The following is a 12,348-nucleotide window of genomic DNA, read 5'->3' on the forward strand; positions in this document are numbered from 1 at the left end:
TTTGTGAAGAGCATGCCCACGTGCCCCCCACACGCTCACACACCTCCACATGCACACTCGTTCACGTGTCCACAGTCCCAGATGCACATGACATGCTCACACTTCACAGACGCACTCCCATCGCCACACGATACCCTTGGGCTCAGCCACACGCACATGTGAGCGTCCCCCACTGCTCTTACTTGATAGCTGCTGGAGTCTGATGAAGCCAACTCCCCACCAGAGTGAGTTCGAAGGATCTCCTGGGCCTGGCACACAACCACCTGCAGTTCTTCCACAAATCTCCGCTTCTCACACTCGAGCACAAAGTTATCTTCAACCTGCCAAGAAACAAGTTCTCATTCAAGAACGGGGTTCTCTCCTTACGTTGGGCCCGACAAAGAACGCGGCCCGAGCTCGGCCACGAACCACGGGGATGGGTCCCAGCACAGCTAGAGACGAAAAAAGCACGCCCACTCTCCTTTGGATTCTGCCATGACTCCTGGGGCTGTGAGAAAACAAGACTTCACTCCACCAGGGCCCCTGTGACAAAGTGCCCCATATCCCCCGTCAAAGGAAAAAACAGTCGTGCAAGATGGAAGAGGCTGGTGTGGAGACATCTCTCGGTCACCAAACTTGAGAGAAAAAATAATCTGATGAAGAAAATGGGTCTCGAGCTTCAGGACTGATGGGCTAGTAGGGGCCCACAACAAACTGGCTCATCAGAAATTACTTGCAAAAATATTTGGGGCAGCCCTCTTTGTAGTGGCCAGAAACTGGAAACTGAGTGGATGCCCATCAGTTGGAGAATGGCTGAATAAATTGTGGTATATGAATGTTATGGAATATTATTGTTCTATAAGAAATGACAAGCAGGAGGATTTCAGAAAGGCCTGGAGAGACTCACATGAACTCATGCTGAGTGAAAGGAGCAGGGCCAAGAGATCATTATATACTTCAACAACAATACTATATGATGATCATTTCTGATGGACCAGGCCATCCTCAGCAACGTGATCAACCAAATCAGTTCCATTTGTTCAATAATGAAGAGAACCAGCTACGCCCAGGGAAAGAACTCTGGGAGATGACTATGAACCAATACATAGAATTCCCAATCCCTCAATGTATGTCCGCCTACACTTTTGATTTCCTTCACAAGCTAATTGTACAATATTTCAGAGTCTGATTCTTTTTGTACAGCAAAATAATGGTTTGGACATGTCTACTTATATTGTATTTAACTTATACTTTAACATATTTAAGATGTATGGGTCAACCTGCCATCTGGGGGAGGGGTGGGGAAGGAGGGGAAAAGTTGGAACAAAAGGTTTGGCAATTGTCAATGCTATAAAATGACCCATGCATATATCTTGTAAATGAAAAGCTATAATAATAATAAAAAAGAAAGTACATATGAGACACACTGAGTGACTAAAGGAAGCCACAGGAGGTCTCCTATGGAAAGGGCACCTAAGCTGAAGCCTGAAAGGAGGCTGGGCTTCCAAAAGGCAGAAGAGAAGAGGGAGAGCCTTCTGAGGGGAAAGCAAGCCCAGACGGCATGGAGGCATGGAGGCAGGCCACGGAGGTCACATCGGCAGAGGAACACAAAGAAGCAGTTTTGCCTGCATTGTAGACTGGGTGGGGGAGACTAATGTATTAATCAATCTGGAAAGAGATCAGAGCCAGCCCAGGAGGAGAATAGCTCCCAGAAAAGCACAGAGAAGACACATAAAGTGCTTACAATCCCCTGAGGGGGCAGAGAAATCGGACTGGACAAATGAGGAACCGTGGCCATTCCGGTTAGCAGAGAGCCTGAGTCCAATTCAAAGGAAACAAACAGAAGGAACACCACAGAACTTCGCCTCCTTTCTGGACAGTGTTGAGTAATTAACAAGGAATTTAAAGGGCCAACGAAGGTTTTGACAAATTACTGGGGTGAGCAGGGGGTTGGGGTGGGCCACACAGCCACATTCCAGTTAAGATCAACAAATATGTACTGGGCCTTTCCTCAGTGACAATGGGTTCTAGGTGCTGCAGGGGAATGAAAGGTCAGTTAAAATTTCAGCCTCTGAAGAAATCTAAGTGCAATGTGCAAACTGACTAGAGACACTCCTCTGCCATCTGCTCGGAATCATGTGTCATATTAAGATGACAAAGGATGGAAATGAGCAGCGCCAAAGGGGCTGCATGAAGACGGGCACCCTGGTGCCTTGCGGGAGGGGAACCATGGATCGGAACAACTATTCTGGCAAGCCAATTTGGAACTGTGCAAATCAAGGGACCGAAATGTTCACGCCCTCTGACCTGCAGATTGCCCTACTAGGCTTCTATGCCAGGAAGGTCACTGTTGAAGAAGAAAGTCTCCATTTCCACCACAATACTCACAGCAGCACTTTTTGGGAACAGTTAACTGGCATCAGGAAGTACCGGGTTTACATCCCACCCCAACCCTGATCAGGGAGGCTCCCACTTCTCTGGGACTCCCTGAGCCCGAGCATGGAGCCAGGATCCTAAAGGAGAACCTACCATGTAGGTGGCGATGTCCTCGGGAGCATCTCCATCCACATCAAACTTGAAAGTGACCATCTTGTTATTGTGAGTCTCCAGCTGACACTCCACCATGTTGTCTCCAAATGTTGAAACCTAAGAAAGAGAAATCATCGGGTTCTTCTTTCGAGAAGGGACAAAAGAAATTCAAAGGTGAGATTGATGACTTAAGGCCACTTGCAAGTCCCGGGGCCCAGATCCAGGACTGCAGAAGAGGATCCAGTCTGCAAGATCACTGTCATCAGCCCGACACTTTAAAGCTCCAATCCAAGCCTAGTCCAGATCCCTTTTCTTCATGATTGATTAAGCAGAGGCCAGGTTCATCCCCAAGACTCCACTGGAAAGTAGGAAACACTACATCAAGACTTCTAAGAGAATTACTGCAGGATGCTGGCTTCCTGATATCCTGCAGGCCCACATCAGCTAAGGTGCCCTTACCATGGCTGGCACGGGTACCCTGGCTCCTGGACTGGGTCAGCTGATCTAGTCCATTTGGCTCTTTTCTAATTCTTGCCCAGTACTGCTAAGTTATTTCTGATGTCTAAATCTGACATCCAAGACCTACAGGGAATCGATCAGATCTGGAAAAGGAGCCATTTGACAAACGGGTTTCCTAAATGAGGCAACTAGGCCTCAGAGGGAGGAAGCGCTGGGCCCAGGCATCGAGGCAGGAGCTATCTGGAGTGGGGCAGTCTGATCAAAGCAGGGAGCAGCCTGAGAATGAAATGTGCTCCCATCCTCTGGCAGAGAGGCGCTGGCCTGGAGCTGCCAGCATGGTGCCAAGGAAGGCCTGTTATTGGGGCAGGGAGGTTAGGGGGAAGTGGGCGCTGATAAAGATGCAAACAAGATGAATGCTTAAGATGAGACAGTAGAGAGGGCGCCAGGTTGGCTGACATGGCACTTGGCTTTCTGAACTCCATAGTCACACTTGCGGCCCTTTCTTGCTCGCAGCCCGCAAGCTTTGGATCTTTTCTGTGGTCACTGGTGGTTGTGCTTCATTAGAAGCATCATCATCATAACAGAAATTAAACTGGATGGTTTTGAAACTTTTTGCTCCTAAGTTTCAGGGGAGAAACTGAGGCAAGGACCCGAGCCCCAGGCCTGCAACACTGAGCTGGAGCTGGTCCGTTGCCTCTCAAGAACTCGAGAAGCTTCAACATTCTAACCCGCCTTCCCCAACAAGTTGCTCTCTCTGATTTCAAACTGAAAAGAACACTCCATACCTGGAGAACAGTCAGTTGGAATCTGGGCCCCTTCTCAGGCCGAGGACACGAAGCCCTCCTCTGCTTCATCCGATCCGGTTTTCCATTTCCGAGAAGGGTCTCAAATCCCTTGGTACCATCCTTCGATGCTGTTCCGTCGGCAGTAATGCTAAGAACGGCAAAGAAGAACTGCCGTCAGATTTGAGAGCAGATGATAGTCTCTAACAAAGGCCAGGCCCAAAGCAGCACTGATTAACCAGGAAAGCTACCACCCCATTTGGAGCGTTGCTTGTACCTTCCCGCAGCAGCTCTGAGGGGCACCTCATGGAATATAAAATCCCACGGTTCGGGTGGGAAAGTCCCCAAGGAGCAATTCCCCCCTCCACTCGAGGCCGGTAAGGACAAAGTTTCAGGGCAAAGTGCGCAAACCTTGTCTTGTGAGGGACTTGCTAGGGGAAAGGGCTGGGGTGGGGGTGACCCAGCTCTCAAAGGAACATGAAAGACAGCAGAAGGATCCTTGGGAGAGGCTCTGAGAAGCCAGCTCCAAATGGGAAGCTTTGAGGCAAGTCAAGTCTGAGGTCAATGGAGGGGCTGGTGGTCTGGGAGCAGGGATGAGAACAAAAGCATCATGGGGTGAAAGGAGGAAGTCAGAGCCTGAACCAACCAAGGAGAACCCGGGAACCTGCTGCAGCAGCTAAGAAACACAGACCAAAGAGGGAGCCGAGCGGCCGAACCGCAAGATGAGCCGTGGTACAAGGATAGGGAGAGGGACTCGCCTCCTTAGTGCCTAAGGGAACCAGTGAACTGAAAGGGGGTGGATGGCTGCTTTGGGCCAGGTGTCGCCAAGCACAGTCTGCCCTCAAGATCCTGAATTTCTCCTTGAGTAAAGAGCATGTCTGTGTGTGCACATACGCATGCATGTGCATGTGCACGCGTACACACACACACACACACACACACACATGAATTTGAGGGGAAAATCAGGAAAGGCTTCAGGGACAAAGTGGTGTTTAGACTGGAAGTGAAAAGGAGCGAGGGCGGAAGGGGGCAGATGGGGAAGATGCCAGAACAAAGGCAGGAGATGGAACGGCACGTGGGAGCTGGAAAGGTTAACATTAAGCCAGGGGGAGAGTGTGGGTCACAGATATGGACAAGGAGGAGGGAACGGGAGAGTTTGTGTTTGATCCCGGGAGTCAGAGGGGAGAAAGCCCCAGAGTTCACTGAGCAAGGAGGCGACATGGTAAGAGCCGGCCCTAGGAAGATACTGTGGGTAGCTGACAGAAGGCTGGGTCAGAGAGGGGAGGGGCAAAGGAGACAGTCTGGAATGGGAAATAAGCTGGAACTGTTAAATAAATGAGCAAAAAAAGAATCGAACTCAATGTGTCATTAAACCACAAAGGCTCAGTAACTGACATCAACGAACATGAAAAGCAAAGAAGATATGGCGTCTCCCCACATCCACCAGGCCAGGTGAGTCAGGCCGATGCATCTGGGTAGGCGGCCCCATGGGGCTGCAAGGCCTTGTGGGACGGGGCATGGCCAAGAGTCTGCTCTTCGCTTTGGCTGGGAACACCAGGCCCTAAGCAGCTCTCTGCACTGCTTCTGAGGCTTTCTGAGACCACAGAATACTCATCTTTCTGACAAAAACAGAGAAAGTGAGCTCAGAGGGTTGGCCACGACTATGGACCGGGCCAAGCCCCGTGGGGCAGGACCCTGAGTCTCTCACTGCTTCTTCCTGGGGCCACTCAAGAGACATGTGAAGGCGAGAGCAGATCCCCTTTCCATAGGTCAATCTCTAATCAATGGTTCAGGGCACACACCTCCCTGGTTCTCGGGATCTGCCGGTCCCTACTCACCCGTGGGCCACATCTGCTTTCGGAGGAGCTGTATGTAGGTGGTCTGCTGGCTGCTGGGGTTCAGGCTGGAAGCTCTGCTGAAATAACACTCATCAGAAGAACAGCTAAAAGTCAAGGTATCTCACCCCCCCAGCCCATCTGCTTCACCCCAAGTTCTGAGCCCATGTGTCAGTTTGCGGGCGATACTGCCAGGTGCTATCCAACTCCATCAAGGGCTCGCCAAGCAATCTATGTCACAAGGCAAACAGACAGGAAACCGACCTCCCAATGTCCATAAAGTAACATGCTGAGAGCTCCAGTCCCATGAGCCCTTCCAACAAAACCCTCTAACTGCTCCAGAAAGTAGCCACCGACTTGAAAACTGCTCCAGAAAGTGGCCGCCAAAGGAAGGCCCACACACGTCCCAGAGTGGGCACCAACATGGAAATAAAGGAAGACAACCATGAAACTGAGAAAGAAGCCAGAGCTGCCATGCCCTGCCACGCCCATCTGTGCCTCTAGGCCTGCCCAACTCGGCATCGGCCATTTCCAAGACTGCTGGCGGCAGCTTCCTACTCTGGAGGCCTCCTTAGGGCCGGGGAGGTTGAGAAACCATTCAAGACCTTCCCTCCTGGCTACAAGGCCCTGAACTTGAGCTTATGGGCCTTCAGAAGGGTTTGAGACGGTAGGGCCCCCAAAGCTCATCCACGAGCCTAACACTGAATGACAAACAACCCTACTGGCTTTCCGCACCCAGCAAGTCTAATCCAACGACTTTCTTCCTTTCACAGAGGAGAGGGCAGCGCGGGGAGTGAGACCAAGCACTGGCTCTCCCCACAAAACCCAACTTCTTACTTGAAGCCAGGCAGGAAACCCCATTTAAGCCATGATGGAGAAGAAGGACCCCCAATTCTACAAACTTCAGCTTCCCCTGAGATAGAAAGCTTAAGGACCAGCACCACCATGGCCCACCTGGAGTTGGCACAGCCCCGGGTTGACTGCACCTCAGGTTCTCTGTCTCTCTGTTACCTGGGCCAGGGCTGGAGCCAAGATGCAGAACACAAGAGCCACTGCCCACCAGAGCCAAACTGGGAGAGCAGCAATGGATAAAGAGGAGAGGCCCCATCCAGTGTTCCTCCTGAAGGAGGGGGCCAAAGACTGTGCCCCTATCTGGCCTCCCTGTCCTGGGCCTACCACATGTAGAAATCCCTCTTCGTTTCTAGAACATGTCCCCAAATACTCTCGGGACAAAAGAACTGCCATGACAACACTTACCTCTGACCCAGAGATCCCAGGCTCCCTAGCCTCTGCATCAGCCTTTTCAGGGAGCCGAGACGGGGTCAGCACATCAAGTTACACAAGGAAAGGACATGTGGCCAAAAAGGCAACAACGGAGGAGGGCCAGGAGTGAAAGTGTGCGGCCTGCCCCTTCCTCTAAGAGAGCACGCCAGCCTTAGCCTCCCTCGCCAAGCTCCTGCACACAGGAACATTACTATGACTGGCAAGGCTTTCTCACCGCGAGCCGAGGACAGGACCGGCCAAAAGACAGGGCACCAAGGCCAGAATCAAGGCCAGCCTGGACATCTCTCACGTGAGGAAATCAAGGGCCAGGAGAGGCTCATCCAGAATGGAATCCCGGCCCCAATCCCCCATAGTTAATCCTCCCCAACTCCCCCTCTAGTCCCAGAATTCTCAAACCTCCTCAACCCCCACCATCCCCAGAATCCTCAACATCCCCCCTAGCCCTGGAATCCTCAAACCCTCACTAGCCCCAGAATCCTCAACCCCTCCCAGCCTCGAAATCCTCCCTCTCTCCCCTCCTCCCCCCCATCCCCAATGCTCACCTTTGGAACATTCTGGCCTTTTAAAGTGTGATGCTGATGTTGGGTTTGCAAGACGGGAATGCCTTGGACAGGAAGTGAGGCAGGGAGCACTGGGCCAGTCAGGGGCAGTTGGCCCATGCAGGCCACGGGGCACTGCTTGGGCAGGGTCCCTCCTGCAGTCTGGTAGAGAGCTGCCACCTGCTGCTGTTGTAATTCTAAGGGCCCCGAAACGGGTGCCTGGCTCAGTGGTGGCTGCCACTGGGGCTGGCTGTACACAGGCTGGTGCTTCTGGCAAGGTAGGGTCTGACCACACTCGGTGGCCAAGTGGGGGACGAGAGCTGGTGCTTGATGGGGCTGGCAGGGGGCCTGCTGCTGGAAGGCGCCAGGCTGACCATACGAGAGTTGACTTTGCTGACTCCGGGGAAGCTCCGGAGTCGGCAGCTCGAGGTGCGGCACTGCTGGTAGATGAGAAGGGCGAACTACTTGCTGATGTGGAGTGAGTGGGGACTTTGAGAAAGGACTCAGGACACGCTGCTGCTGGGCCTGCTGCAGTAGGACCGGGGAGAGAGGCTGCTGGGGGAAGGATGGCTGCAGCAAAGGATAGGGCAGGCCCTCGCCAGCTCTTGGAGCGCCGATGGTCACTGAAGGAGCTGGGCTTCGGAGCTGCTCGTTGCCCCTGCTGACGTCCGCCTGCGGAACGGCCATCATTGTCTCTGCCGGGTATAGCTGGGCCTTCTGTTCCATGCCCGCCAAAGGGATGTCCGGTGACTGGCCCAAACACACCTGAGGCTCCGCGGCAGGCATGCCGTATGGCTGCTGCTCGTCCGGAGCTTGCAGTTCGGGGTTAGGGCTGGCCGAGTGGGCCTGGCGGCCCAAGAATGTCGTCTGGAAGGAGGGGGCCGCCGGGCCTGCGTACGGTGAAGTCTCAGGGGGCAGGATGGGGAAAGGAGGTTGGTCTATGGGCTGCCCTGTGTAAGTCCCCTGGATAATGTACGTGGGCTTCTCCAGGTAAGTAGGCTGGGTGTGGTACATGGCAGCCTGTCCAGGCTGGGGGGCGGAATAGAAGGATTGTACTGCAGGTGGGGGGAGAGTGTAAGTGGGCGCCGGGCCATACGGTGGCTGCGCTGGCACCTGGTAAGGAGACTGCTCGGGAGCCGGGACCAGACAAGGCGGCTGCATGGGATAGGCAGGGTAAGGCAGCTGCTCAGTAGGCTTCACCACAAAGATAGGCCGCTGTTCGCCGAGGGAGATCAGGCCTCCCCTCCCGTCACCTTCTGACTGCTGCAGGACCCCCTGAGCATCAGGCTCCTGGAGTCCGGCCTCTTGGCCTGGCTCCACAGCCTTCAGCAGCAGAGTCACTGGGGGGGGTGGGCAAGGCACTGGGTAGTAGTGAGGCTGTGGCCCTGCACAGAGAGGGCCCGAATCTTGTTGGACCACTGAGTATGCCTGGGACACTAAAGGCAGCTGGGGGGCAGCGAGCTGGGCTCCTTGATGGCCTTGATGGCCAACCAGAGAAGCTGGAAGCTGCTGGGCTACCCCGAAGGGCCCCTGGGCACTAGTCACGTACTGAGTAGTGGGGAGATTTGGCAAGAAGCCGGAAGGCTGCTCAGCATCCAGGGTCGGGCCCACCATCTGACTCCCTTTCCGAAGGCTGCGATCGAGCAAGATGCCTGCTGCAGGGTGCTGAGTGGAGGGCAAGGTCGGTGGATTGGATGCCTGGCCATCCGCTCCGAAGGGCTGCTGCAGCTCCTGGTATGAGAAAAGGATGGGTAAGATTAAGCCCGGTGCAACCGCACCCACCAATATGGCCCCCGGGGACTTTCAAAAAGCAAAGAACCCCCAGGGCTACTCGTCTGTGGAAGCGCTAATGCCCTCATCCCGAAACACCGCTTCGGGCCCCACGTCTCCAGGCTCAAGATCTCCCTGATGAGTCTGGAGGGAGGTTGGCCAAAAAGTGGCGGCGGCGGTTCTTGGGCCCTGACCTCCTGCCCCCACCCCCGCCTTCCCAGGGAGCTCAGGTGCCAGCTTCCACAGATCACAAATCCAAGAGGGGATCCAGTGGGGTAAAGCATTGTCTTTCCCTCTCTCTTAGCTGTGTTTTTGTCAGTTGGGATAGCCCTGCCTAAAAAGTGGGAAAGGGGAGGTGAAAGACCAATGGTGAAAGACCAATGGAAAACGCAGCAGGGTTTCAGGCTCAAACCCCAGGGTTTCGGGGTTAAAATCCTTTTGACATATCTCTGAAATCCTTTTGACACATCTCTGTCCGGGCACTACCTGACCACATGGGGTGGTCACTGTGGCCAGCACATGCCCCGATCTGAGCGTCTCCCCTTTAAGAAGAGGACTCCAGTGCTCACAGAAGGTAGGCAAACTAGAGTGGCCGCCCGTGACTTGGCAACATCCAAAGTCTGTCTCTGATCTACCTCCAAGCCCCCGAGCTAGACATTTCTCTGCAACTGCACAACCCCAACTCTCCCATTCTGAGAGATTCCCAGTGCAGAACGAGAGGCTCCTCCATTGAAAGCACCAAATCCTCAGCTGAATTCAAGACACAGAGCTATGAGTCCCCCTGCCCCCCCCCGAGAAGACACCTCTCCTAATGATGAAAAGCAAATACAAGGGAGGGAAGGGAGAGTGGAGTATACATATCAGACCCGGCAGTGCCTGGGGAGGAGGCAGGGCTGTCCACTGGAAGGCCTCCCAGAGCTCCGTCTAGCCCAGGCCCAAAGCATCCTCAAACAGCTTAGGTACAACATCAACAACTGGGTAGCTACAAACCGTGTGTGCTTGGTGACCACTTCCAAGGGGCTGGGGGTCACGGGGACACAATGAGGGAAAAGGGGATCAGGGATCAAATGAAACAAAAGGGGGGGGACACGTGGCCAGAATGAGAGACGGCCTAGGTCTTCTACATCAGCCAAACCCCAGGATAAACCTTCAACAGCAGCGGTCCACCCCAAGGGCTCTGCCACCCATGAGGGGGCGTGTGCGAGGGGGTGAGCCACCCGGCCCTGGGAATCTTACCACCCGGCCCTGGGAATCTTACCACTCTCTGGGAGAACTGCTGGACAAATATCTGGGCCTGAGAAAGGGTTGCTTGTTGCTGGACCTGGTTGGAAAGAAACATTTATAAACAATGTTGACAACAGCTTTCCCATCCAGCGCTGGCTCTGAGACTAGAGTTCAAACAAGTTCAAGCATCTCAACAGTTCCGGTGGCTCTTACCCCTGGCATTTGCTGGTAATGTCCCACCAGTGGCTGAGGTGGGTATGGGTGCCCTGGAAGTTGGGCTTCAGCCTGGGGAATGTGAGAAACCTTGGCAGGAACTGTTGTTGGATCTGGGCAGTAGGCCATGGTGTGTTGACTTGAAGAATCGGGATGCTTGACCGCCCCGACTCCCGTCTCGGGCAAACCATCAGCTGCAGCAAAGAAATAGGCCAACTGTGAGCACACCAGGGGATGAAGATGGTAGCTGGCAATCACTCAGACACACGGGCGTGAGCCATGGCCGCTACAGGATTCATCTGAAACGAGCCATGAAATCCCCTTGGCATTGTGGCAAGTTGCTGCCCTAGGAGTTACTTGAACAAGTCACTGCCATTTGGGGATTTAGTTTTCCCATGTGTGGAGGAGGAGGAAAGAAGAGGGGAAGGAGGAGGAGGAAAGAGGAGGGGAAGGAGGAGGAGGAAAGAGGAGGGGAAGGAGGAAGGAGGAAGAAGAGGGAAGGAGGAAGGAGGAGAAAGAGGGGAAGGAGGAAGGAGGAGGAAGAGGGGAAGGAGGAAGGAGGAGGAAGAGGGGAAGGAAGAAGGAGAAGGAAGAGGGAAAGGAGGAAGGAGGAGGAAGAGGGGAAGGTAGCTTGCTTGGGGGTGAGAGGAGATGAAAGGGGGGAAAAGAATAAAGTAAATAAGGTACGCAGCAGAGAACCAAAGAACAATTCATAAGGAAGTAAAGAAAAAGTGGACATTCGTGAATATAATTTCTTCTACTATCATAAAGAAAATTAATTTAATAAAAAATACTTTTATCTCAAAAAAAAAAAAAAAAAAGGAAAGACTTTACCTATCCATCTACCCTTCCATACTTAGACTTCTATAACTCAAATGTCACCTTCTTCTTGTCTGTATCCCACTCAGGTCTCGTACATAAATTTGCCCAAAGACTTGAGTTTAAGTCCAAGACCTGATTCTGAGAGTAACTAATCTTACATACCATTTTACATTTCTGGGACTGGATTCTATCTTAAAGGTTTATAGTAAGGAAAACATTTTGTTAAGACAAAGTTCTAAAGAAATTTGAGGTATCTTTATTATGTATTAATTCATTAACATTAATGAAGTGACACATACTGAGTTATATACTAATGTGCCAAAGGGAGGGGAGGAAAGGGGAAGGAGAAGGAAGGAGGGGGAGGAAAGGCGGAAGAAGAAGGAAGGAAAGAAAGTCTGTGGGAGAAAACAAGCTGGCTGGCATCCATGGAGGAGAGAAGAAAACAGCAATGGTTTCTAGCAGATAGGACAAGAGAGATTTCCTAGCCAAGTTATAAAGACCTATAAACCCTCTCAAATTGTGCATGAAAGCCCTTCAGGGTGAGGGAGGGATAGGTCACATCTGGCAGTTTCTTTCCCCTTAAAGGCCCATGTGGACAACATGAGACTCAGGGTGAGTGGTTTGGCCCAAGTCGCAAGTGTCAACACATGAAATGGCTTTCTGGTGAGACGGGGCTTGTCTTTTTGTATCCCCAGTGCTTGGCATGGTGCTTGGCAAGGTCATGAGCATGTGAGTTCAGAGTCTATTGGCCCAATGTGTGGATGAAGTGACCGTACCCCATGATAAACGAGAGGAATTCCTGAAAAAGGTTCAAGGGGATCCAAAGAGGCTAAGCAACCTCGAGGGCCCCTCTGCCATTCTGGATCAATGAAGAGGCCAAGGACTTGCCTGTTTGGGACCTCAACAACTTGT

The 12,348-nt window shown here is 52.7% G+C and overlaps 1 protein-coding gene across 1 annotated transcript in view; it reads right to left on the reverse strand.

The window, feature by feature from the left end:
- WNK3 (WNK lysine deficient protein kinase 3) overlaps positions 1-12,348 on the reverse strand; it is a 46,968-nt gene that overhangs the window by 16,535 nt on the left and 18,085 nt on the right. The window contains exons 9-15 of the mRNA XM_031944318.1: positions 10,615-10,808; positions 10,436-10,498; positions 7,411-9,138; positions 5,588-5,664; positions 3,753-3,900; positions 2,509-2,625; positions 183-320 (exon numbers count right to left, since the gene is read on the reverse strand). Of these exons, the coding sequence (XP_031800178.1) occupies positions 183-320; positions 2,509-2,625; positions 3,753-3,900; positions 5,588-5,664; positions 7,411-9,138; positions 10,436-10,498; positions 10,615-10,808 (2,465 nt within the window). The remainder of the gene's footprint in view (positions 1-182; positions 321-2,508; positions 2,626-3,752; positions 3,901-5,587; positions 5,665-7,410; positions 9,139-10,435; positions 10,499-10,614; positions 10,809-12,348) is intronic.

Source organism: Sarcophilus harrisii, chromosome X (genome assembly GCF_902635505.1).
Source record: "Sarcophilus harrisii chromosome X, mSarHar1.11, whole genome shotgun sequence".
Lineage (NCBI taxonomy): Eukaryota > Metazoa > Chordata > Mammalia > Dasyuromorphia > Dasyuridae > Sarcophilus > Sarcophilus harrisii.